This window comes from Anolis carolinensis, chromosome 6 (genome assembly GCF_035594765.1).
Source record: "Anolis carolinensis isolate JA03-04 chromosome 6, rAnoCar3.1.pri, whole genome shotgun sequence".
NCBI lineage: Eukaryota > Metazoa > Chordata > Lepidosauria > Squamata > Dactyloidae > Anolis > Anolis carolinensis.
In genome coordinates, this window is record NC_085846.1 from 114,492,515 (window position 1) to 114,519,731 (window position 27,217).

The 27,217-nt window shown below is 42.9% G+C and overlaps 1 protein-coding gene across 1 annotated transcript in view; it reads left to right on the forward strand.

Annotated features, from left to right (window-relative positions):
• LOC100564326 (vasoactive intestinal polypeptide receptor) overlaps positions 1 to 27,217 on the forward strand; it is a 105,264-nt gene that overhangs the window by 53,727 nt on the left and 24,320 nt on the right. The window contains exons 3-6 of the mRNA XM_003221880.4: positions 5,455 to 5,553; positions 16,527 to 16,633; positions 19,033 to 19,130; positions 19,836 to 19,968. Coding sequence (XP_003221928.2) covers positions 5,455 to 5,553; positions 16,527 to 16,633; positions 19,033 to 19,130; positions 19,836 to 19,968 — 437 coding nt within the window. The remainder of the gene's footprint in view (positions 1 to 5,454; positions 5,554 to 16,526; positions 16,634 to 19,032; positions 19,131 to 19,835; positions 19,969 to 27,217) is intronic.

A 27,217-nucleotide genomic window follows, 5' to 3' on the forward strand; every position in this document is an offset into this window, starting at 1 on the left:
AAATGTAGAATGTATTTTCATTCACTGGACCAAACTTTGCACAAATACCCTATATGCACAAATTTGGATATTGATGGGAATGGGAAGAATTGATTTTGTCATTTGGGAGTTGTAGTTGCTGGGATTTATAGTTAACCTACAACCAAAGAGCACTCTGAACCCAGCCCGCAATGGATCTGCTCCGAACTTGGCACACTACCTACATGGGCAATATTGAATACTGGTTAGGTTGGGAGAGCTGTTTTTGAATTCTGGGAATTGTAGTTCACCAACCCTCAGAGAACACTCTGTACCAAGCTGGTGATGGAACTCGTGAACGTGCCGCACATACCCAACATGCCAAACTTTGAATAATGGCGGGGTTTCAGAGGTTGGGAGTTAAGAGTTCACTCATATCAACACAGCAATGTGCACTCAATTGATGGATCTGGACCAAACTTGGTACAAATACCCAATATGACCAACTTTGAATACTGGTTTGACAGGGGGCTGACTTAACATGATGGTAATTGTAGTTCTCCCTGCATCCAGAGAACCCTGGAAAGGCGAAGAGATTTTCAGCTTTCTCTGCCAAAGGGGATCCTAAGAACATCAGAAATATGTGTTTTCTGATGGTCTTTGGTGACCCCTCTGACACCCCCTCATGACCCCCCTCAGGTGTCCCAACCCCCAGGTTGAGAAAAACTGCCATAAAAGGTAACTACTCCCCAACTTTGCTTTGAAATGCAGGAACAATTTAGTCTATATGGAAAAGCAAGGTTTAGAGCAGGCATGGGCAAACGTTGGCCCTCTCTCCAGGTGTTTTGGACTTCAATTCCCACAATTCCTAACTGCCGGTAGGAACAGGGTTCAGGGTACTTATGGGGCTGTATAGGTAAAGGTTTCCCCTAACATTAGGCCCAGTCGTGCTCATCTCCATTTCTAAGCTGAAGAGCCAGTGTTGTCCGTAGACACCTCCAAGGTCATGTGACCGGCAGGAGTGCATGAAGCGCTGCTACCTTCCTACTGGAACGGTACCTATTGATCTACTCACATTTGCATGTTTTCGAACTGCTAGGTTGGCAGAAGCTAGGGCTAACAGTGGGCGCTCACTCCGCTCCCTGGATTCAAACCTGTGACCTTTCAGTCTGCAAGTTTAGCAGCTCAGCGCTTTAACACACTGCGCCACCGGGGGCTCCATGGGGGAGCATAGTTTTACCCATTTGGGACAAACATTTCTCTAACACAGGCATGAGCACACTTTGGTCCTCTCTCCAGGTGTTTTGGACTTTAGGCTGTTAGAAATTGTAGGAGTTGGAGTCCAAAACAACTGGAGAGAGGACCAAAGTGGGTGTTGGAGAAAAGTTTGTCCCAAATGGGTAAAACTATGCAGCCCCACAAACAACCTGAACCCCATTCTGTCCCTAAATAGGTGGAAAGGAATTGATCCTGCTGCAATTTTAAGAGGAACTGCAGAACCAAATGGAGGCATTTGGGGTTATTGTAGGAAGGCGCATGCCGAAGGGACGGTGCGTATTGAAATTGGCCCTTGGCGGCTGTTTGGTAACCCACCCCAATATGTTATCCAATATTCCCCAGCGGGGATTGAAAAGCCTGGATAAATTAACCCACCTCTGCTTGCATCAGATGAAATACTCCCACCACACTTGCAAGCGGTGGAATGCTTCCCTTTGCACCGTTTTGACGTGACTCATCTACTCGGTGTTTACTCTTCTCGCCGGAGGAGCAGAGATAACCAAGCATGCCTGTCTTTGTGTCTCTTGCCACAGATCTATGGGATTTGTTCTTAATCAAATGGGCTGTATTTTGGCTCTAATGGGATACGTTTCCAATGAAAAGACATCAGATCTGTAATAAAATTAGAGCTGACTTTTATTGTCCTACAAAGGGAGGACAGCCTGCCAGGTAAATGACATGTTTTACAAGAAATTGCTGGCCTTCTACAGTTTCCTCCAGCAATGTTTTCCTTCTCATTGAAGACACTGGTTGCAGACTACAACTCCTACGATTTCATACCATGGCAGTTAAAAGTGCTGTCAAACTGTATTCAATCTATAGTGTAGATTAGGCATTGGCAAACTTGGGCCCTCCAGGTGTTTTGGACTTCAACTCTCACAATTCCTAGCTGTTAGGAATTGTGGGTGTTGAAGTCCAAAACACCTGGAGGGCCCAAGTTTGCCCATGCCTGTTTTTGTAGTCTTGTTCCAAGCCCTCAACTGAACTTGTGTTAACAGTGTGTTGCAGCAGCGAAAAAGGCCAATGTGATTCTAGGCTGAATCAAGAGCAGTCCAATATCTAGATCAAGGGAAGTACTCAACCCATTCTATTTTGCTTTGGTCAGGCATCATCTGGAATAACACTGTCTTCCCAATTCAAGGAGGAGATGGGCAAATAGAAAGGTGTCCAGAGGAGAATGTGTCCAGAGGAGGGCGACTAAAATGATCAAGGGTCTGGAGAACAAGCCCTATGAGGAGCGGCTTAAAGAACTGAGAGTGTTTAGCCTGCAGAAGAGAAGGCTGAGAGGAGACATGATGAGGGCCATGGAGGGGAAGTCATAGGGAGGAAGGAGCAAGCTTGTTTTCTGCTGCCCTGCAGACTAGGTCGCAATGGAACAAAGGCTTCAAACTTCAGGAAAGTAGATTCCACCTGAACATTAGGAAGAACTTTCCTAACTGTGAGAGCTGTTCAGCAGTGGAACTCTCTGCCTCGGAGTGTGGTGGAGGCTCCTTCCTTGGAGGCTTTGAAGCAGAGGCTGGATGGCCATCTGACGGGGGTGCTTTGAATGTGATTTTCCTGCTTCTTGGCAGAATGGGGTTGGACTGGATGGCCCATGAGGTCTCTTCCAACTCTATGATTATAAAAGAAGGCTCTGAGAAGGGGAGACGAGAGCCATGTTTACATATTTGAATGTATGTCATATTGAAAATAGAGTTAATTTGCTTTCTGCTGCTCCAGAGACTCCAGGTACCAACTGCAGGGAAAGAGATTCCACCTACATGTTAATGGTATTAACCATTTGAATATGCTGCCTGGGAGTCTGGTGTATTCTCCTTCTTTGGAGACATTTAAGCCAAGGGTGGAGAAATTATACTGTTTAACTGGTATTGCACCACCTGACATCTATTTGGATATAGCAGCTTATAATGAAAAGACCACGGCATTGACATCACCAGCCCATCCTCTGTTTGGATACCAGCCAGCATGCCAACACCTTAAATCAAGAAACAGTTTCCTACGATCCACAGAGATACTTATGGGAATGCCTCAGCAAGCAAGAGTCCAAAAGTGGCAGGCTACAACCCGGAACCTCAATCCATGGCTGATACCAGATTGGAAACTCCCTCCTTGGCACACAGAAGACTGGGCAACTTGGAAGACACTGAACAGACTGCACTCTGGCACCACGAGATGCAGAGCTAACTTTTAAGAAATGGAACCACAAAGTGGAGACAACAACATGCAAGTGTGGAGGAGAACAAACCACAGACCACTGACTACAATGCAGCCTGAGCCCTGCCACATGCACACGGGAGGACCTTCTCACAGTGACACCAGAAGCACTCCAAGTGGCCAGATTCTGGTTAAAGGAAATCTAGTATAATGCCAAGTTTTGAACTTTGTGTTTTTAAATACATTATAACTGTATCCTCAATTTGCTCCTGACACGATAGATAGATAGATAGATAGATAGATAGATAGATAGATAGATAGATAGATAGCAAATGCTGATGGTCATCTGTTGGGAGTGCTTTGCTTGGCGGGGTTGCACTGGATGGCCTCTTGGGTTCTCTTCCAGCTCTATAATGGCTGTGATTCTATGGAGACAAACCAAGGCAAACTGTTTACCCTTCGCCTTCCCTGCAGAACATACCTGCAAGTGCTGAGTGTGATCACATGGGCTTTGGAGCACATCAAAGTTGCAGGAATAAAAAGATGCCGTGCAAGTAGGGTTTAAATGCTTCATCAAAATTTCATGTGCAATTGCCCACCCTTTGCACATTGCTTTCCTGAGTCACTTCAGCATTTTCTTCTCCTTTAAAAAAATGCCCATCTCACTGTTTCTCCCTCTCAAGGAAAACTTGCCTCGTGTAGGGATGACTCACTCCCTTATAATATCAACATACATTCTGGGTAACGAAACGAGACTGACTCAGCGAGAATAAAAAAAAGAGAGAATTTTAGAATAATCAATTGAGATTTAAAGTTATCCAAGGTCACCATGACTGAGCAAGGATTCGAATCCTGGGCTCCAGATTGTTTTCCAGGGTAAAGGCAATTTAGGGGAGATAATTATCTCTTAGAGTGATCTAGTGTTTCACCAAACAACAAATCCCAGAAGTGCATAGCATGTGTTTGTGTGTGTGTGTTATCACTAAGACAAAAGTCCAAGTGGCGTCAAACTGCATTAATTCTGCAGTGTAGAAACATCTCAAGAAATATCAAATTTCAAAATAAGAATCAAATCTACCAGAACAGGACCACGGACAGCTCATTAGAGCATTTTCCAAGAGAGAAAAGCCATTGTTCGGGCAAAGAATTGCATTCAGTTGAAGGCTTACAATAAAAGTGCCAAGCCTTCTGGTAACTCCATTCCCATTGGATGTTGACTATAATTTATCAAGAATCAGTTGTTATTTTTTGCAGACTAGCATTCCAGTTTGATGGAGGATCAGGAAAAGCTGAGAATAATCCTCAGAATCCGAGGGTGATGAGAAGCTTAAAAAGTTGGAAAAGGTTTTCATTTTTTGGAGTACAGCTCCCAGAATCACTCAGCCAGGAGTTTCCACCCATAGATAGGCACTAATATTGTGGAGGATTCAAGGTGTTTTCCATACAAATGTATCAGGGCTGCAGTATAACATCCCTTAGAACAGAATAGCAAATTTTCAGTGACCGGCTGCATTGTGTAATGAACAATGTGAAACCTCGGTGCTCAGCATTGCTGGATGCCAAATTCCACTTCCACCATTGTCAGGCAAATAAAGGCATTCTCCACTTTGCAATAACTTCCTTTTCAATGTTTTTGCTTTTCAATGGAATTAAATTATAACCATGCATCACACTTCTGACCCCAGTCTGCTCTTCCGACCACACACTGTTTCTTTTCTTTCTTCGTCTATTCAGCAGACTGATTCTTTCTCTTTCAGCTTTGCAAACTGCAAAACAATAGTTTCTGCTTTTCAGACATTCTCTGGTCCTTGGTCTGTCAAATAAGCAGGGGATGTCTTATACCTACTATGCTATGATGAATAATTTACTCTACCTAGGTATATGTCACAGGCCAGGAAATGTTTCAACTTCTGGACCTTAGACCAGAAAAATATGTGTATTTGGTGCTCTAGTTGTGTTATCCAGACATGTTGTAGGTTCATGGCTTTATGCTTGTTCTGCATCACAAATCAGAAAAGTTTGTTTGAATCTTTATTCAAACCATTCTTCTCTTCTCTTCTCCAGGTTGCAGGACTTTCTGGGATAACATCACTTGCTGGCCCGCAACACATTTCGAAGAAACTACAGTGTTGCCCTGTCCAGCTTTTTTATTCACTTCCAAGAGTAAGTGTTTTGCAAATGATTTTAAACAAAGGCTTGGGTTTACAAACTTGTTCACCTCCAGAAAGGAGATGAACTGTCTGAGAAAATGATCGCATCTCTTAATAGGAATGATTCCTCCTTCCCCAAATCTGAGCAGTTTGTTGCCGATTCTAGGGGATGAGGGACTTCACGTTGGGCCCATTGATGGACACCAAAAAGACACCTCCACCTTTTGCAAAATTTTGGCATGAAATGGAGCAATGGTGAAAGAGCCAATGCTTCTTGCAGAAGCTTGCATGAGAGATGCAAAGCAATCAACCACCATTTCAAGATCCATGGGTTATATATCTCATTGCAACTTGAACTATTTCAGAGCCAGTATGGTGTCATAATTTGAGTGTTCAATGACTCTGGAGACCAGGGTTCAAATCCTTGCTCTATGTGAACTGACCCTAAGCAAGTCACACACTTTCGGCCTCAGAAAATCTTTTGATAGGGTTGCCGTAAGAGTCACCATAAGTCAGAAATGACTTGAAGGCATGCATCAGCACAGTGTGCCCTCCCTGCTCTCATGCTTGTAGGATGATTGGGAGACTGGATCTGCATCTATCTGGTTTACGCTTTCCATCTCTTAACCTGTTCCTTTTCATTTTGGGTATCCAAACTGTTGGTTTCTAGGATAATCTGAGCTTTCACTACTGTGTTTCCCATCATCATACAGTTAAATCTTTTGATTACCCATACATGACCTAAACTGGCATGACCCACATATAATTCCAATAGACCAAGCGTTCTCAAACTCTTTCAGACGCGGAGCCCTTTTTGAAGCAAAAGTTTCTCGTGAAGCCCCAAGAAATATTGATATATTATATTATGTATTATAATATATATAATGCATATATACCAGGCATGGGCCAGGCCAGTGGTAGATGAATGGAGAGTGTTTGTGTGAATGAATTCACACAGTGCAAAACAACAACAACAACAACAACAACAACAACAACAACATTAAAAATGAACAATTTTAACCAACATAAACTTAACAGTATCTCAATGGAAACCCTCCCCCCCCACGTCATCCAGTCCAATCCCCTTTATTTTGCCATGCAGGATGACACAATCAAAGCACCCCCTATAGATGGCCATCCAACCTTTGTAATAATAATAATAATAATAATAATAATAATAATAATAATAATAATAATAATAATGCCTAAAGACCTTGGCCTACACTTAAACACAATTGGCACTGACAAAATTACCATCTGTCACCTGCAAAAGGCCATCCTACTCAGATTTTCACGCATTTTTTGCCGATACATCACACAGTCCTAGACACTTGAGAAGTGTCAGATATGTGATCCAATACAACAGGCAGCATAGTGGTCTTGTTTGCTGTGTACTCATCTTGATATGTATATTATTATTATTATTATTATTATTATTATTATTATTATTATTATTATTATTATTATTGGGTGCTGTGCCAAAAGATTTCAGCTGGCATTTGGAAACAATAGACATTGACAAAATTACGATCTGCCAACTGCAAAAGGCCACCCTACTGGGATCTGCGCGCGTCATCCAAAAATACATCACAGAGTCCTAGACACTTGGGAAGTGTTCGACTTGTGATTTTGTGATACGAAATCCAGCATATATGTTGTTGTGTCAATAATAATAATAATAATAATAATAATAATAATAATAACAACAACAACAACAATAACAGCAGCAGAAAGCCTGGAGAACAGTTTGAGAACCTGTGCAATAGACCATTGCTTCTTAAACTGTGGGTCCCAACCCCAAATGAGGTCCCTTTGGCTCAATCTTGGGATCACAAAAAAACAACAACATGGCAACAGTGAAAGGTTTCTCAGTGCCACCTAGTGGCTGTTTTAGACATTTACAAAAATCTGTTGTGCAGTGTTTACAGTGGCTTAGCAGAAGATGCTTCAGCTGTACTTCATAAATAGGTAATATTTCAGATATCAATATTAATGTCAAAAATACATAGTATGATTTTACATAGGATTTGTGCTACATTTGAACAGTAAAGACAAATATCACTTAGGTAAAATAAACATTAAATATTAAATAACAAAAAAAAGATGTAAACACTAAATTAATCTGGGAATCTGCTCTTGCAACACATTCAATGAAGTGGTTTAAAACCAGTGTAAAAAAACATTAGTACATTCCAGTCTTCTTGGAATACATGAAGCTCATTCCAAAAGCGTGTTTAAGAATTGGTCCAAGAGTCCAGAAGAGCCTTGACTCCCAGTGTGATCATCATCCCACTTCCTTTGCTAGTTAACTTGTGTCCAGTAGTATCAGTAAATGTTTAAGTTTTATACCTGGCTTATATACCATTGCCTACCTATATACCTGGGGCCCCTGGTGGCACAGTGTGTTAAAGCGCTGAGCTGCTGAACTTGCAGAACAAAAGGTCCCAGGTTCAAATCCCGGGAGCGGAATGAGCGCCCACTGTTAGCCCCAGCTCCTGCCAACCTAGCAGTTCGAAAACATACAAAGGTGAGTAGATCAATAGGCACCGCTCCGGCGGGAAGGTAACAGCGCTCCATGCAGTCATGCCGACCATAATAATAATAATAATAGTAAACTTTATTTATACCCCGCCACCATCTCCCCAATGGGGACTCGGGGCGGCTTACATGGGGCCATGCCCAGAACAATACAATATAACAAAATATAATAGAACAACAAATCATAGCACATTAAACAACACAATAAAAGAAAATATACACTACATTAAACAAGATCAAAGAACAATAAAACCAAGGGCGGGCCACATGAACACTAGATTAAAACTCGAGGTGAGAAAGGAAGTAGGAGTAAAAACCACAGAGGACAGGATCATAAAGTGGCGGTGCGATCTGGAGGACAAATATTGAAGGAGAGCAGCAAAAGGGATGTATGTAGTGATTACTCTCCAAAGGCACAACGGAAGAGCCATGTTTTCAGGTCTTTCTTAAAGGCTGCTAGTGTGGGGGCTTGCCTAATCTCACCGGGCAGTGAGTTCCACAATCGGGGGGCCACAGCAGAGAAGGCCCTCTCCCTTGTTCCCACAAGGCGGGCCTGAGATATTGGCAGTGGTGACAGGAGAGCCTCCCCTGACGATTGAAGGGATCGGGCAGGTTTATGATAGGAGATATGGTCACGAAGGTAGGTGGGTCCCAAACCGTTTAGGGCTTTATAAATGATGGTCTGCACCTTGAATTGGGACCGGAAAATAAACGGCAGCCAGTGGAGCTCCTTGAACAAGGGAGTGGATCTCTCCCTGTAACTCGCCCCAGTTATTTGTCTGGCCGCCGACCGCTGGACCAGTTGTAATTTCTGGGCCGTCTTCAAGGGAAGCCCCACGTAGAGCGCATTACAGTAGTCCAGTCTAGAGGTAACTAAGGCATGCACCACTGTGGTCAAGTCAGACTTCACGAGGTATGGTCGCAGTTGGCGCACAAGTTTGAGTTGTGCAAAGGCCCTCCCGGCCACCGCCGACACCTGCACCTCAAGCATCAACGCTGAATCCAGGAGGACCCCCAAACTGCGGACCTGTGATTTCAGGGGGAGTGCGACCCCGTCCAGCACAGGTTGCCACCCAATACCCCGATCCGACGCGCGACTGACCAGGAGGGCCTCTGTCTTGTCAGGATTGATCCTCAGTTTGTTCCTCCTCATCCAGTCCGCCACAGCGGCCAGGCACTGGTTCAGCATCCGGGGGGCTTCCTTGGATTCAGATGGAAACGAGTAGTGGATTTGCGTGTCATCTGCGTAGAGATGGCAACGCCCTCCAAAACTCCGGATGACCTCTCCCAGCGGCCATGTGACCTTGGAGGTGTCTATGGACAACGTCGGCTCTTTGGCTTAGAAATGGACTTGAGCACCAACCCCCAGAGTCGGACACGACTGGACTTAACATCAGGGGAAACCTTTACCTTTACCTACCTATATATACCTAAAGTCTTGTACAAAATTTCTCAGGTGAAAAGATGTCGGGAGTGGAAAAACAACAGAAACCCAGCAAAAGGCAGCTTTGAGCCTGCACTTCCTTTAGGCACCTGATCATGCCCCAAATTACTGTTTTGAAAGCTTGACAACCCCATTAACAAGGCAGGATTAGACAACCACGGTGTAATATAATATTACTAATATTCCCTTCTATTTACTCATTGTAGGATCTCAGCCACTTCTTCCACTGTATGAAAGTGTATTTCAAAATACATGCTTTCCAACCAACACATACAGAGACACTCACGTATCCTTTGCAATATGCACTTCAACATATGTACACACATTTTTTGTTCCATTTCCTCTGTGCTTTGAATTTTTCTCTCACTCCAGTAGCCCCTTCGAATGCCCCCATTTTGATACAAGGTTTCCCCTTAAGGTAGGCATTTATATACAGTTTTCTCTAACATGGGCATTTTCCAGAGCTGATTTTGATCAGGGAAATGCATCACAGGATCCACAAAAGTGCAAAAAAAACCCACGAAGCCCGGTGGTGCTCCAGTTCACATATTAGTTTGAGAGCGTGAAGTAGGTCGGCTGGTATTAAAATGCACACCAGATAAATTCCTTCTCCGTTTCTCACCCTCGGGCTGGCTGACTGCAGAGGAGGGGGCTGTTTTCTCTGCGCAGAATCAAGGAAGAGCCGAAAAGGAGGCCAGGCTCAACAAAATTGCATTTGTGCTGTTGTCGTTCTTCTCATCGCCATCCACATCGTGTCTGGAACATAAGCTCTGTTTCCTTCTTTTTCCAAGGTCCTTCTCCCTCCTCCGAGGCTGCTGGATTCACAGCAGACTTTTCCTTCCATCTGCCAGCTGAAGCGCCAATAAATCATTGCCTTTTTAATTTTTGCTCTTTCGCAGAGAGATTAATTCACTGAATATGGTTCATTTTTGACCCCTCTCACCTTCCCATCAAGTTATGTTTCAGAAAATCATGCTATACTAGGCATGGGCAAACTTGGCCCCTCCAGATGTTTTGGACTTCAACTCCCACAATTCCTAACAGCCAGTAGGCTGTTAGGAATTGTGGGAATTGAAGTCCAAAACACCTGGAGGACCCAAGTTTGCCCATGCCTGTGCTATACCATCCTGCAACATTGGTCATGTTATTTTTCATGTCAGAAGCAAACCGAGGGTACAAGTTGTAATGTATTTGAAAACACAAAGATTAAAAAAAAAAAACCTTGGCATTAATACTAACTGTCTTTTGCCCAGTAGCTGGCCACTTGGAGTACCTCTGGTGTTGCTATTAGAAGGTCCTCCATTGTGCATGTGGCAGGGCTCAGGCTGCATTGTAGTAAGTGGTCTGTGGCTTGCTCTTCTCCACACTTTCATGTCATAATAATAATAATAATAATAATAATAATAATAATAATAATAATAATAATAATAACAACTTTATTTTATACCCCGCCCCATCTCCCCAATGGGGACTCGATGGGGCGGGGTATAAAAATAAAGTTATATTATTATGTCATGGACTCTTCTTTGTAGCCCCATTTCTTAAGGTTGGCTCTGCATCTTGTGATGCCAGAGCACAGTCTGTTCAGCACCTTCCAAATTGCCCAGTCTTCTCTGTGCCCAGAAGGGAGTTTCTCGTCCAATGCCAGCCATTGATTGAGGTTCTGGGTTTTAGCCTGCCACCTTTGGACTCTCGCTTGCTGAGGTGTTCCTGTATCTCTGTGGATCTTAGAAAGCTATTTCTTGATTTAAGGCATTGGCATGCTGACTGATATCCAAACAGGGGATGGGCCGGAGATGTCAATGCCTTGGTCCTTTCATTGTTGGCTGCCACTTCCTGGCGGATGTCAAGTGGTGCAATGCTGGCTAAGCAATATATTTTCTCCAGTACTGTGGGGCGTTGACATCCTGTGGCAATGTGGCATGTCTCATTAGGAGCCACACCCACTGTTTAAACGTGGTGAGATGTGTTCCACACCAAACATGCATATTCAGCAGCAGAGTAGCAAAGCGCAAGGGCAGATGTCTTCTCTGTGTCTGGTTGTGATCCCCAGGTTGTGCCAGTCTGCTTTCATCTGATGTTATTTCTAGCACCCACTTTGGTGAAGAGTTTGGGTTTCTCATTCTTCAGAAGTAGATGCACTATCTGATCTGCCTTTAGGGTTGTAGTATGTGAGGGATCATTGCTTAACCATCTTAACAGCCTCCATGCCATCTGACTGCTCCTGCCCATGTCGACTTCTGTTATCAGCTTTATCCGCTGTTCTTTCTTGCCTTCAGAGATGGAGGACAGAACATTCTGCACTGTCTGAAGAATTTGCTCACTAAATGGGTCTTCATTGTGGAGCCTGTAGTAGTCTTTGGGAGACGTGTGAAAATGGATTCAGGGGTCTACCAGAAATTGGCCAGCAGAAACAAGGATCCAATGGGTTTAGATACAGAACTATTGCATCCCATGGAAAGGGATTCTGGCAGATTTGCATAAAAAAAGGCTTGGGGCAGAGACTTACTGCTAATGTGCAGTGAGAAAGCTAGCAGGCACCAATGGAGAAGCACCAAAAGTCTGATGAGAGGAGAAGGAATGGAAATGAGGGAGGGAGGACTGGAAGTGACATTCAGCTCCTGATTCCTCTCTTTACTTAATGTAATGATGCTTCTCCTGCAGTCTGATAAGGTCCTTAAACAGCGCAAGGGAGACCCACAACTTGCTGAAAAGGCGAGTTCCCATTCAAGGAGACTTCCAGGAAAGGCTCTGGAGACTCTGTCCATGATCAAAGGCTGCCAAAACAGGACTGGAGACAACATATGGTCCCAGAGTTGAAACCTGGCTCAACCCTTGTATAACTAAATCTAATAATAATTTCAGCTTTGACTTTTTGTGAGTATAATTGTGACCTCCCAAACAAAACCGTTTTTACTAAGTCAACATATAATTTTTTGTACTCGTTTCTTGGCCTCGGGCATTTCCCCCAAAATTGATTGCAGCCACTACAGCTCCATTTCCATATTGGACCATGTGGAGAGAAACGTTTCCCTCTCGCATCATTTATCCCCCCAGACATCATTTTTCCTCTCTCGCTCCAACAATATCCATCATGCCGAAGCCCCAAAACAGAGCAGCAAATGTCAACATTTCTTTCCCGTTTCGCCTCTGGCCGCCCATCTTTTGAACCATTCCTGGAGAGTAGAAAGTGATGGATTTGGGAGTCTGGCTGACACATTGCAGGGTAATGTCGGGTAAACAGCGAACTCGGAATGGGGCCAAATGGAAAAGAGCACCAAATCCTCTGAGAAAAGAACAGCCGGAGTCCGAATGGATTAATTCCATGCAGCTGTAGTTCCAAATGTAATGGGCTGTACTCATTTATTCTTCTGTAGGTTTTGCAGGACCCTGATAATAGAGAAGCTCAATGAAAGTTGGAGTCATTGTTGTTGTTGTTGTTGTTTATTCGTTCAGTTGCTTCTGACTCTTCTTGACCTCATGGACCATCCCAGGCCAGAGCTTCCTGTTGACCGTGGCCACCCTCAGTTCCTTCAACGTCAAGCCAGTCACTTCATCTTGCCCTTGGTCGGCCTCTCTTCCTTTTTCCTTCCATTTTCCCCAGCATCATGATCTTTTCCAAACTTTCCTCTCTTCTCATTACGTGGTCAAAGTACTTCATCTTTGCCTCCAATATCCTTCCCTTCAGCAAGCAGTCGGGCATTATTTCCTAGAGGATGGACTGGTTCGATCTTCTTTCGGTCCAAGGCACTCTCAGGATTTTCTTCCAGCACCACAGTTCAGAAGCATCTATCTTCCTTCGCTCAGCCGTCCTTATGCTCCAGCTCTTGCATCCATAGGTTATTACGAGGAATACCATTGCTTTGACTATGCGGACCTTCGTTGCCAGTGTCATGTCTCTACTCTTCACTATTTTATCGAGGTTGGTCATTGCTCTCCTCCCAAGAAGGAAACGTCTTCTGATTTCCTGGCTGCAGTTTTCGCACCTCAGGGTAGCTTCACCTTGCTATATACACCAAACTGCACACAGGTTGAAGTCTTTTTAGTTTATTGGAAAATAGAAGATAGAAGGTTCTTTAAAAGCAAAAGTAAAGTTCCAAAATATGGTTACAAAACAAAGTCATAGAGAACAAATCCAGAAACCACGAGGAATAAACAAGGCCCCAATAGAGCATGACAAAGTCCCAAGAACATGAACACAGAAGCTGCAAGATAATCCAGGAAAACTAGAGCTTGCTTCTTGGTTAAATGAAAGTGGCTTTGACAAAGGTTTGTCTCCAAACACATTGCTTTAATATACTTTGCAAAGCATGAAAGCATTTCTCTGGCCTCTAACCTCCCTCCTGTTTGCAGTTCTCACACTCCTCCGAACCCTGAATTCCAAATGGTCAGCTCGGTCTAAGGAACATGTTTCATCAAGGTCAGCCTGCTCATTAGTTTGCTGAGCCTCGTTATCAGACTGAGAACTGTCCTCCTTTCCCAAGTCCATTTGCACCTGGCTAGTTTCAGTATCAACAACATCATTCCTTGCTGTGGGAAAATGAACTTGCCCTCCTTGTTCCTCATCTTCTACAACAGGGACATTTTGAACCTGATTGTGAACCTGAATCCCATCATCCTCATCAGAGTCAATCTGAGGTTCCAGCTGAGTCACAACAGCAGTCTGCATCTTCAGTAATCTTCATGCCTAGAAATATAAAGTCTGTCACTGCCACCACGTTTTCTCCCTCTATTTGCCAGTTATCAATCAGTCTGGTTGTCATCATCTTGGTTTTTTTGACGTTTAACTGCAACCCAGCTTTTGCACTTTCTTCTTCCTTTCCCGCAGCTCCTCCTCACTTTTAGCCACCAGAGTGGTATCATCTGCATACCTAAGGTTGTTAATGTTTCTTCCAGCAATTTTAACTCCAGCCTTGGATTAATCAAGCCCCATATGTTGCATGATGTATTCTGCACACAAGTTGAATAGAGAGGGTATGAGCATACCTTTCCCAATCTTGAACCAGTCTGTTGTTCCATGGTCTGTTCTAACTGTTGCTACTTTGGTTCTGCCCATTCTGTCTACATTTTCACTATGTCAGCATAGGGCAGTGCTAAATCGGTGTATGATAGTGCCACATATCATTATATTATGCCAAAATAGGATAACCTTACATCAGCATAAGGTAATGCCGCATAATTAATATTAAACTCTAAACTCGCCTTTGCACTTTCATCCTTGACTTTCTTCAGTAATCATTCCAAGTCTTTGCTAGTTTCTGCTAGCAGTATGGAGTCATCTACATATCTTAGATTGCTGATATTCTTTCTGCTGATTTCACACTTCCTTCCTTAGTTCCTTTGAATCTAGTTCTGTTTTACATATTTATTTATTTATTTACAGTATCTTTATTCCGCCCGTCTCACCCCGAAGGGGACTCAGGGCGGATTACAATGAACACATATATGGCAAACATTCAATGCCAACAGACAAACAATATAGACAGACACAGAGGCATTTAACAATTTTTTCCAGCTTCACGATTCCGGCCACAGGGGGAGCTGTTGCTTCACTGTCCACTAGTGGCTGTACTTCCTCATTCCTTTCCTCGTGTTTTGCTGGCAGTTTTATGATGTTGTAAATTAGTTAAATTAGCCTCCTGCATAAAGCGTACCTAAATTTCCCTAACTGACAGATGCAACTGTCTTTTGGGGCTGCATAGGTCAACAGCAAGCCGGGCTATTTAACCCGACCCGGGCTTCGAACTCATGACCTCTCGGTCTGTAGTGATTTATTGCAGCTGGTTACTAGCCAGCTGCGCCATATCTGTATAATATTTCAGCATACAAGTTTAACCAGCTTTACCATTTACCTTTAAGAGATTCTTAGAGAGACTATAGTAATAGAGAGACTATAGTAATCAAATCCAAAAATAATTATAACACTATGTAACATGATTTTTGTTCCTGGGTTATAAATGTCATTTATTAATTGGTTCTATCATAAAAACATGGGGAAAATTTATTAAACTGCAAAAACTGTTGCAGCACATTTTGCTCTAAGTTTTCAATGACTATGTCACCGAGTCTCAACCAATTCAACACAGTTTGTGGCAGCCACAAAAATAGTTTCTGGAGTATAACAGCTACTTTCAAAATAAACACTGCACAATTAAACAGGAAATAACACTTTCAAACCAGGAACAGAACATTTTTTTTAATTTTATTACATATGAGACAAAGAAATCAAAGCAAGGCTGAAAAGGCACGGTTTGAAACCAAGCTGGGGATGAAAGGAGTCCAAGACTTTTTGTGAATGGAGAGTGTGCTGTTCTGTTGCTCAAGTGCAAAGAAGAAAAGAACAAAACAGGCTAATGGAGGGGATGCACCCTAAGAAAAAGCCAAAATAACTGCTTAGTGTGTTGCAATACTTTTATTACTGTGTTGTCTGAAAGTGGGCACTTCACACCTCAATCCAATCTTCCAGATACTCTACAAGTATATATCTATTTCTGAAGAGTGTACAGTGGTTTCAATGACATTGGCAAGTGCTGTCAATTGCTCTGAGCAACGAGCACCATAAAAGACCTCATAGTGTCAATGTAAGAAATAGTGGATTTGCCATGGAGATGGAAAATACATGTGTGGCGCCCATTTTTCTCCCACTTAGGCTGGATATACACTGCCATTATATGGATCTAGACCAGGCATGGGCCAACTTCGGCCCTCCGGGTGTTTTGGACTTCAACTCCCACAATTCCTAACAGCTGGTAGGCTGTTAGGAATTGTGGGAGTTGAAGTCCAAAACACCCGGAGGGCCAAAGTTGGCCCATGCCTGGTCTACACTGACTGCATAAAATGCCTTATAAAATGCCTTGTAAAACTACAACTCCCAGAACTCCATAGCTTTGAGCCATGGAAGTGAAAGTGGGTTCAAACTTCATTCATTCTACAGTGTAGTTGCACCCTCTATCAATGACTGCAACCATTGATCCTGTTTGATTTCTTGCTTTGTTCCTATCTAGATAACATAAGCAGGGAATGTACTCCCGAAGGCTGGTCCGATTTATACCCGGAGTCTTACGGCGCAACTTGTGGTTACGACCCCAACAGCACATTCTCAGACGAAGAGGTTAGTAATCTATTAGCAAGATAGCATTTACTGGCTTTAATTTTTTAAAAAACATAAATTTGCATTTGGAATACTTGTATCTGGTGCTATGAGAAGTGTGCATCTATACTGTTGAATTAATGCAACTTGACACCACCTTCAGTGGCATAGTTTCGTGCAATGAAATCTTGGGAGTTGCAGTTTTACAAGGTCTTGAGCCTTCTCTGCCTAAAAGTGCTGGTAGCCCATGAAACTACAAATCCCAGGATTCCATAGCTTTGAGACATGGCAATGGTATCAACCCACAATAATGCTGTGGTGTAGAGTGCTGAATTAGGGTTTCCATTCCAATTTTCTGAGGATGCATCTAGATTATAGAATGAATGCAGTTTGATACTGCTTAAACTAGCAAGGTTTGACACTATAGGATCATGGGAGTTGTAGTTTACCAGGTTTTCTCCACCAAAGAGTGCTAGTGCCTTACTAAATTGCAACTCCCAAGATTAGACAGCCTTGAGCCGTGGCAGTTAAAGCTGTGCCAAATTGCATTAATTCAACAGTTTAAAAGCCATCCCTAGTTTTCTTCATTTCACCGCCTTTGCCAAAGAGTTCTGCCTCTCCAAACTACAACTCCCAGGCTCTGTTTGCTAGACCTGGGCTTCTTAAACTGTTGGGGTCATGAAAAAATTGGCAACAGTCAAAGATTTCTGAATGCCACCTAGACATTTACACGGATCTGTCAGTGTAGTGTTTATGATGGTTTCTGCAGAAGATGCTTCTGTTGTATTCCAGAAGATGCAATGGCCCATGTTTTGTCACATTGCCACCTCCAATCAAAAAGCAAAGTAAATCCTCAAGAAAGAATTAAGAGACTGTTGTTTGTATTTATATCTCTGAGATTTCATTTATACAGGCATAGGCAAACTTGGGCCCTCCAGGTGTTTTGGACTTCAACTCCCACAATTCCTAACAGCCGGTAGGCTGTTAGGAATTGTGGGAGTTGAAGTCCAAAACACCCAGACGGCCAAAGTTGGCCCATGCCTGATTTACACTGTAGAGTTAATGCAGTTTGGCACCATCAAATCCTCATCACCAGAGAAATATGAAATATGTAAAACTATAATTCTCAGGATTCCATAACATTGAGCCATGGAACTTCAAACTGCTTTAATCCTACAGTGTAGATGCACCCTAAGATATCTTAGAACCCATCTACACATCCTTCCGACAACAATAGATAATTCTATTCTAAATTATACTCTTTGCCAAAACTGTGGTGTTCTTTGGCACAGCCTGATGCAATCTGTTCCTTCTAAACTGTGCTGATTGTGATAAATAAATAGAATCAGCCACATTCCTAAAGAACATTAATACTAATCTGACAATGGAACATCTTCATTGCATGTATTATTATTATTGGCCACATATGCTACATCAGCCACTTAAGGCTTAGGGAGCATCTACGCCAGAGGTTCTCAGCCTGGGGTCTCCAGATGTTTTTGTCCTTCAACTCCCAGAAATCCTAACCACTGGTAAACTGGCAGGGATTTTTGGGAGTTGTAGGCCAAAAACATCTGGGGACCCCAGGTTGAAAACCACTGATCTACACTGTCGAATGAGTGCAGCTTGACACCACTTTAATTGCCATGTCTCGGTGCTATGAAATCCTGGGAGTTGTAGTTTATGAACTTGCAACATGATGAGCTTGGACTGGATGTTGGCTAGGGCAGTGTCCAAATATTATTAAGGTAAAAGGTAAAGGTTTCCCCTGACATTAAGTCCAGTCGTGTCCGACTCTTCACTTCACTTGACTTCACTTTATTTCTTAGTCGCTCCCCACCAGAGTGGTCTGAGCAATTTACAATTTAAAATATCATTCCACAATATAAAACATTCAACATAAAAACATTCAACAGTGACTATTTGGCAAATTAGACTCTGGGGGTTGGTGCTCAAATCCATTTCTAAGTTGCAGAGCCGGCGTTGTCCGTAGACACCTCCAAGGTCATGTGGCCGGCATGACTGTATGGAGCACCGTTACCTTCCCAGCGGAGTGGTACCTATTGATCTACTCACATTTGAACTGTTTCGAACTGCTAGGTTGTCAGAAGCTGGGGCTAACAGCAGAAACTCACCCCACTCCCCGGATTTGAACCTGTGGCCTTTTGGTCTGCAAGTTCAGCAGCTCAGCACATTAACACACTGCGCCACCGGAGGGCCCAAATATTACTAAATGTTACTAAAGGGACACATAAATAACTAAAACTGCATACTATGAACTTGCACAGTATGCAAACATAACCGTCGTGGGAACGAAAGAGGCAGAAACTGTTTCCAAGTTTGAAATACTGTAAACGGATGATCTGATTGTTTGAAAAGAAGATGTAAGCAAGTGATTGCTCATTTTTCTGCCTTTCCAGACGGTATTCTATGGCACGGTGAAAACTGGCTACACCATTGGATACAGCCTGTCGCTCATTGCTCTCACCATAGCCATGATTCTCCTGTGTATTTTCAGGTAAGGAGGCTTTCTGGGCTCTGTGTTTGCCTTTGAGGAGTAGGTAAGGTAAAGGTTTCCCCTGACATTAAGTCCAGTTGTGTCCAACTCTGGGGGTTGGTGCTCATCTCCATTTCTAAGCCGAAGAGCCGGCGTTGTCCGTATACACCTCCAAGGTCATGTGGCCGGCATGACTGCATGGAGCGCTGTTACCTTCCTGCCAGAGCAGTACCTATTGATCTACTCACATTTGCATGTTTTCAAACTGCTAGGTTGGCAGAAGCTGGAGCTAACAGCGGGCACTCACTCCGCTCCTCTGATTCGAACCTGTGACCTTTCGGTCTGTGAGTTCAGCAGCTCAGTGCTTTAACACACTGCGCCACCGGGGGCTCCCTTTGAGGACTACAGTGTGGGAAATCAATGAGACACTGTTGATAGTGGACGACTTGAGTTAGAGTTTGAATTTTTCCTCAAAGGTGGAACTGAGGCCCCTTCTACATTGCCCTATATCCCAGGATGTGATCCAAAGTTATCTGCTTTGAACGGGATTATATGAGTCTCCACTGCCAGATAAACCGGGGTAAGAAGCCAATCTGAGATCAGATCCCTTGATGTAGGGCCAGTGTAGAATAAGTAGTTGAAGAACTAGAACTGGGCAGGACAGAAGCTAACTTTCCCAATTTTGACCACTTTTCCAAATGCTTTTTTCTGTTCTGTTCCCTCCAGGAAACTCCATTGCACTCGGAACTATATCCACATGCATCTTTTCATGTCCTTCATCATGAGAGCGGTGGCTGTTTTCGTCAAAGATCTCATCCTCTTCGAGGGCGGAGAGTCGGACCACTGCTTCGCCACCTCGGTCAGTTAATTTTTTTTGTCATGAGGCCAGTTGGATTTCAAGAAGGGGAGCTTTCATTTCCTCAATATTACAGTGCTTCCATTTCTTTTCCTTTTACCTTAACTTGGTATGACAACTCCCATCATCCATCTTCAATTTGGAGTATGAAGTCGCTGGCTTTGACCAACACTCTGTGTGTCTGTCTTCAAGTCACCTCTTGATTTATGGTGACCCCATTAATTTGGTAGGGTTTCCTTAGGAAAGGAGTACATAAGAGTTGATTTTATTTATTTATTTATTTATTTATTTACAGCATTTATATTCCGCCCTTCTCACCCCGAAGGGGACTCAGGGTGGATGACATTACACATATAGGCAAACATTCAATGCCTTTTAACATAGAACAAAGACAAGACAAACATAGGCTCCGAGCGGGCCTCGAACTCATGACCTCCTGGTCAGAGTGATTCATTGCAGCTGGTTGCAGCTAGCTTGCTCTCCCGCCTGCGCCACAGCCCGGGCCCGGTTCCTTCCTCTGAATTATAGCCTACAGCAGCTTGGAGAAGAGACTTCATTTTGGACTGACACTCCCAGAATCCCACACACTGGGCTTTTGGGGAATTTGACCAAAGCCAGATCTTGTATGCACATGTACCTTCAAGTCTCTTCTTGACTTTTGGCAATCTTATTAATTTTATAGGGCTTTCTTAGACCCCTTCTACACTGGCTCTATATCCCAGGAACTGGTCCCAGATTATCTGCCTATTCCAGATTATCTGGCAGTGGAAACTCATATAATCCAATTCAAAGCAGGTAGCCTGGGATCTGATCCTGGAATATAGAACAGTGTAGAAGGGGCCTTAGTCAAGGAGTACTCAAGAGATGATTTTGCCACTGCCTTCCTCTGAAATAAATCCTACTGTATACATCCTCATAGTACCGGGTGGTCCTTCTGGCCATAGGGGATAGTCTTGTTTTTCGACTGCCACTCCCAGAAACTCATGCTGACTGGAGAATTCTAGGACTGACAGACCAAAAAGTCATCTTTTCTCATGCTCTGGAAGTTCTACAACATTTGGGAGAAAGGAACAAAAGTTGGATCTTGTATGTGCATGTGCCTTCAAGTCACCGGTTGGCTTATTCATAAAGTTTCTTTAAGCAAGGAATACTTAAGAGGTGGTTTTGGCCACTTCCTTTCTCTGAAATAGAGCCAACAGCACCTGATATTCATTGATGGTCTCCCATCTAATGCTAACTAGAGCTGTCCCTATTTTGCTTCCAAGATCAGATGGGATCTGGTACATTTAGGATATTCAGTCCCATAGCATATGCTGCTTTCGTTGAGGATGAACAATAGGTGGATGTAGGATGGATCATGGAGCAGGATGAGATTGTCGCACCTCAGGTTAGCTTCACCTTGCTAAATACACCAGGTTGCACACAGGTTGAAGTCTTTTGTAGTTTATTAGGAAATAAAAAAGAAATAGTTCTTAAAAGGCAAAAGTAAAGTTCCAAAAGATTATTGCAAAACGAGGCTATGAAGAATAATCCAAGAAAACACTAGGCATAAAACAAGGTTCCATTAATGCATGACAATGTCCCATAAACATAAACACACAAAGGCTGCAGGATAATCCAGAGAAACACAAGCTTGCTTCTTGACGCGAACGAGAAGTTGCTTTGACAAAGGTTTCTCTCTCAGCACACTCTTTTAATACCCCTTGCCTAGCATGAAAGCATTTCTTTGGCCTCTGACCTCCCAGCTTGTTAGCGTTAGCGTCTATCTATATGCTGGGAGCTGTCCTCCCTTCCTGAGTCAATTTGCACCTGACTAGCTTCAGTATCGTCAACACCATTCCTTGCTGTGGGAAAGCCTCCCTGTTCCTCATCTTCCACAGCAGGAACACTCTGAACCTGACTCCCATAATTCCCATCAGTCATCTTGAACCTGAATCCCATCATCTTGAACCTGAATCCCATAATCCCCATCAAAGTCACTCTGAGTCTCCAGCTGAGTCATAACAAAGATACCATAAATCTCCATCACAGGATGAAGGTACATGTCTTCCTTCATCTTCCTTCATCTTCCTTCATCTTCCAAGCATCTGCTGTTGCTGATGGAAAGCATGGAGAAGCCCCCTGCTCCAAATGCCTCTTCTTCCATAATAGCTATGTTAGAAAGGATCAGTTGCAGGTGATAGTTTGGATTTGGAAGATGAGGGAAGACAGGCATCTTTGACCTCCTTGAAGAAGTTCTATGTTCACCTTCATACCTCACTCTCCACCACATTCTGTTCAGGATAAACATAGAATGGAAATTCCTCAATTTTCTGGCTTAGATAAAATTTGGAGTTCCCAAACCCTTGCAAAACATGTGCAGCAAGGCGCATGTGAAGTGCCCACAATTTGCGGGAACTTTGGTTGCATTGGAAAACTGTACAGGAGTTTGGGACATGCCAACACTTTCAATGTCCAGAAAACTGTCTAAAAAAACATAACTCACTGACATTGCTTTTTTATTCTTTACTTGGGAAAAGGTTAAGAAGGGCTCGACATCATGGCTACAGCTTTGACAGATATGAATGTTGCATACACTGAGTATTACGCAACAAGAAAACAAACAAGTATTTCCTATTCCGAATGTTGCACAACTCAAATGTTATGCAAAATCTCAAGTTGACTGAAGCTGTAAGCTTTGCCATTTTGAATATTGTATGGTTTTCTGTTTCTGTGCTGAAAGTTACACAGTTTCTGGACAAACCATGCAATTTTCTGGGTGAGCTGCACAGGTTTCTATCATTACGGGGAGTGTCTGAAAGGTACAGGAGAATCTGCTACATCGATATCCATTGGAGATCTAAAAAAACTGAGATATAGTTCAGGATTAAAGTCCTGTCCCGCCTCCACTCTTGCAATTCTAGGTAACAAATTCATTTTACTTTTTAAAAATGGTGTTGCAATCTCTGGCAAAGAGGAAGGTGGGAAAAGGACCTTTGACTTCCGTGGCTCCAAGCCTGCCTAGCTCTGCGCAGCGTCAAACGCTCCAAATAGGATGTTGATTTTAGCTGTCGAAGTTTAGAGCCATGAAGCTCCGGCAGACTTAACAAAGGTTGACGCGTAATGCTAACCAGTCCTTCCAGTTCCATCAGGTGCCCTGCCGAGCGCTCAGTTGTGTTGAACAATATGTTCTTTTAAATTTAAGTTTTGAGTCCGTTCAGCTCCAGTTCCGCATTTTGATCCTCAAGTTGACAAAAAAATACTCATTTCCACCCAATTGAATTTCAAGCACATTCATCGTTCATGTTGAATGTGCTCGAAATGGATCTCTTTGGCCAATGTCTCCAGCTCTAGAAAATTTAAATAGAGTACCTATTTAATTTGTTTTGTCTTGTCATTGATATTTATATCCTCATCTATATCTGAGGAGTTCAGGACAAAAGATACAGCTCTCCAAATTTGCTAGAGGGTAGGAGCACATGACCACAGTGAGATGAAAAACAACAAATAAAGCAATTGCTATTTTTGTTCCTGAAACTTTTCTAGGGATTTGTAGGTCTTCCAAATCTGTAGAAGACTTAGGACCCATTCATATTCCACAATTATAGTGGTGTCATTCCGTTTTAACTACCGTAGTAACATCCCGTAGAATCCTTGAACTTGTCGTTTGGGAAGGCAGTAAAGATCCCTGGTTGAGGCCCCATTGACACTGCCATATAATCCTGTTTGAAATTGCATTATACGGCCAGTGTAGACTCATATAATGCACTTTTACTGCACTGAACTGCATTATATGAATCTACACTGACCATATAATGGCAGTGTAAATGGGGCCATGGATAGGTCACATACTCTGCATTAGATAACTTCAATGGTGAACCTCCTTGAGTTAAATCTTCTCAAGCAAACCCTCGTAAGGGGTCTCCATAAACCAGAGAAAACTTGAAGGCACTGAACAACAAATCTCACACAGTTCTGATCCAAAATGCCCAATTTTCCTAGTCTTGTTCATAAGCTATGAACACTTGGAGAGTATTTTGGTTGAATCTGAACAGAATTCAAACTAAGCTGGAGGCATAAAATTCTCATAGCAGAGGACTTTGTCCCACAATATTGATATCCACTTGCCTTTCCAACCATGTTCTGGGAACAAGGCCATATCCTTGCATATTACCATTCCCAAAGGGTTTGAGGAATAATAAAAGAAGTGGGTGCCAATGGGAATGGCACCTCATCGTTCAACCCCACACTCATCCAAATTGGAGGATGCTTCAACCTCCTCCCCATATTTCACTCCTCACATTCCTTCTTTCCAAATTCAAAGTTAGCATTTCTGCAGGAGAACTTTAAGTTCTGCTCTAAGCAACCGTTTGATACCAAGAAGTGTGTGTACACAGTGTGTTTGGTGCAATGATGTCACTGACGCTCCAGTGGAAGGAAACATTTTCCACCTCGACATTTCTTTTGGAACACAGTCTCCAACAAAAGCAAAACACAAGAAGAAAAGAAAGATGAGGTTAATAAGGTGCAGACCAGCGTGTTATTTCTGATTCACAGCAAAGTCTCCTTCTTAGACCTTTCAAAAAGGCAAGGAACCACATGTGGAGAGGGAAGAAGTTCATTCCGGGAAGTATCCGGAGGGGGTCCCATCTGTAGTGACAGCAACTGCTTCCAAATTTCTTCAGTTTTTTCCCACAATAACACCCAACTCCCCCTCACAAGCCTCTCTTTTCAACTTTCCCAAGGCTATCCACATTCCTAATCCATATCATTATGATTTCTGTTTAACTGTCATCGCTGCCTGCAAAAGATGTTGTGAAATATTGATCAGGACCAAACTGGGATGTGATGGTGACAAATTCAGATTTCTTAACCAAGGATGCTCATAGTTGGAAGAGATCCCAGGACCATCCAGGCTAAAGTCATTGTACCCTTCAGAAAGACACAATCCAAACTCTCTTGACAGATGGCCATCCATCTTTAGATGAAAAGCTTCCAGATTAGGAGACTCCACCACCAAACATTCCATCGTTAACTTTTCCATCTTTAAATTTCATAGAATCACAGTGTTGGAAGAGATCCCAAGGGCCATCCAGCCCAACCCCATTCCACCATATAGGAAGACAATTCAAGCACTCTCGGCAGATAGTCATGCAGCCTTTGCTTAAAACTCCAAAGAAGCCCAAGCAACAGCATATTCCATGGCTGAACAGTTCTTACTATCATGAATTTTTCATAATGTTTAGTTAAAGCTCTTTTCCTGTAGTTGACTCCATTGCTCCAAATCTATATCTATATTTAATATATAACTATCTGCATACATACATATAGGAATAGACCATGTTTCTATGCTATTTTAACCTTTTCTTTGCCACACGCTCATGGGTTTTATCTTGCCTTTGTATCAGGATGTGTCCATGCATTAAGGCTGGAAAAGAAAACCAGCAAACATATGGCACCTTCTTTGTTCCTAGTGCCTTGCAGTGTTTCTCTTGGCAAGAAGTAAATGTGGCCTCAAAAAGGCATTGAGGACAACCATTCTTGATTTGCAGGAACAACACCCAAACTCACTGGACAATTGACACCATTCATTGCCACTGATAGAGGGGTTTGTACTATTTTTATCGGACTTCCTAGACTTCAAGTCATGTGTTAGCTCAGGAGGTTGATCTTGGCAGGCTTCACTGAGCCAAAAGCATGGAGCGCAAAGGAAGAAAACATAGTCATGAGTTGTCTCCACTAGAACGGATTGGCCCTGGGTATAGGTGAGGATGTGACATTATTTCAGATTATTTGGAGAAACTTGGATCAAAACGAGTAAGTTGTTTGTGCAGTTGTAGAAGGCTATGGGGTTACATTAGTCTCACATGAGAATATATGGAGGCACACATATCTCAACTGTACCCAGTCCCCCCTAAAGAATATTGACTCTAATACACTATAAATCAGGCCTGGGCAAACTTGGGCCTTCCAGGTGTTTTGGACTTCAACTCCCACAATTCCTAACAGCCTACCAGGAGTTAAAGTTCAAAACACCTGGAGGCCCAAGCTTGCCCAGGCCTGCTCTAAAGGTTATAAAGGGCCAGGACTGTGACGTAGGCTGGTGAGCAGCCAGCCAGCTGCAACAAATTACTCTGACCAAGAGGTCATGAGTTCGAGGCCAGCTCAGAGCCTATGTTTGTCTTGTCTTTGTTCTATGTTAAAGGCATTGAATGTTTGCCTTATATGTGTAATGTGATCCGCCCTGAGTCCCCTTCAGAGTGAGAAGGGCGGAATATAAATACTGTAAATAAATATAAGGATTATTTTGCTTTGAAGATTTCCTTGGTTTCTTCATAGCTTGCCCTTCAACAATTGATAATGCAGGATTGATGGAGTTTGGCACCACTTTAACTGCTATGATTCAAAGCTATGGAATCCTGGTGTAGTCGTTTGAGTGTTTGGCCAAAACCCTGAGACCAGGGTTCGATTCCCCATTTGGCCACAGAAACCCAGATAATAATTGCTGATAAGGTAGAAGGTAATAGGAAAAGATGAAGACAACATTGCAGATGCAGAGATTCAATCAAGGCACTAATTGCCCTGAATTTGAAAGACCTGAGCAGGATTGTTGAGAAAGGGTTGCCTTGGAGGTCTCTCATTCATGGAGATGCTGTAAATCAAAGCCCAACTTGTTCCCCTACCACATCATTAATTCCATGTGAACATCTTATCTTCACATTAATCCCACCTAGAGAAAAGTTTTGGCTACTGCAAGATGTAATGTGTTGCCACCAGCTCTTTTGGATGAGAGATATAAAAATGTGGAACGAGCTAAAAGGGTTTGTTCTTGTGACTTAGTTTCTGTTGAAACACTTTGCCATTCTTTGTTTGCATGCCCTAAATATGATAATATATGGATGAAATACAGGAATTCCATTTTTTCACAGTGTTCTCAATGGCAAGAGAGTTATAAAATCCCATACCTTCTGAACAACTCTGATACATTATTTGTGAGGTTGTTGCAAATTTCATCCTCAAGATTAGTAACTCTTAATTATGCTTTCCTTTTTGTCTGTGGCTTCCTCTTGTTGATTATGCCTGTGTTGTGATTTTGTTGCTGTATGCCAATAAAGGCTGTGAGTGTGTGTGAAGTCAAAGCCTATTCTGATGGTGATCCCAGAATGGATAAATGATGTCTCCATGTAACTCAATGTAATGTAACTCAAGCCAGGACAAGTTGCTTAAAGTGGTTTACAAAACTATACCTTCCAAAGGTGCATTTACACTGCAG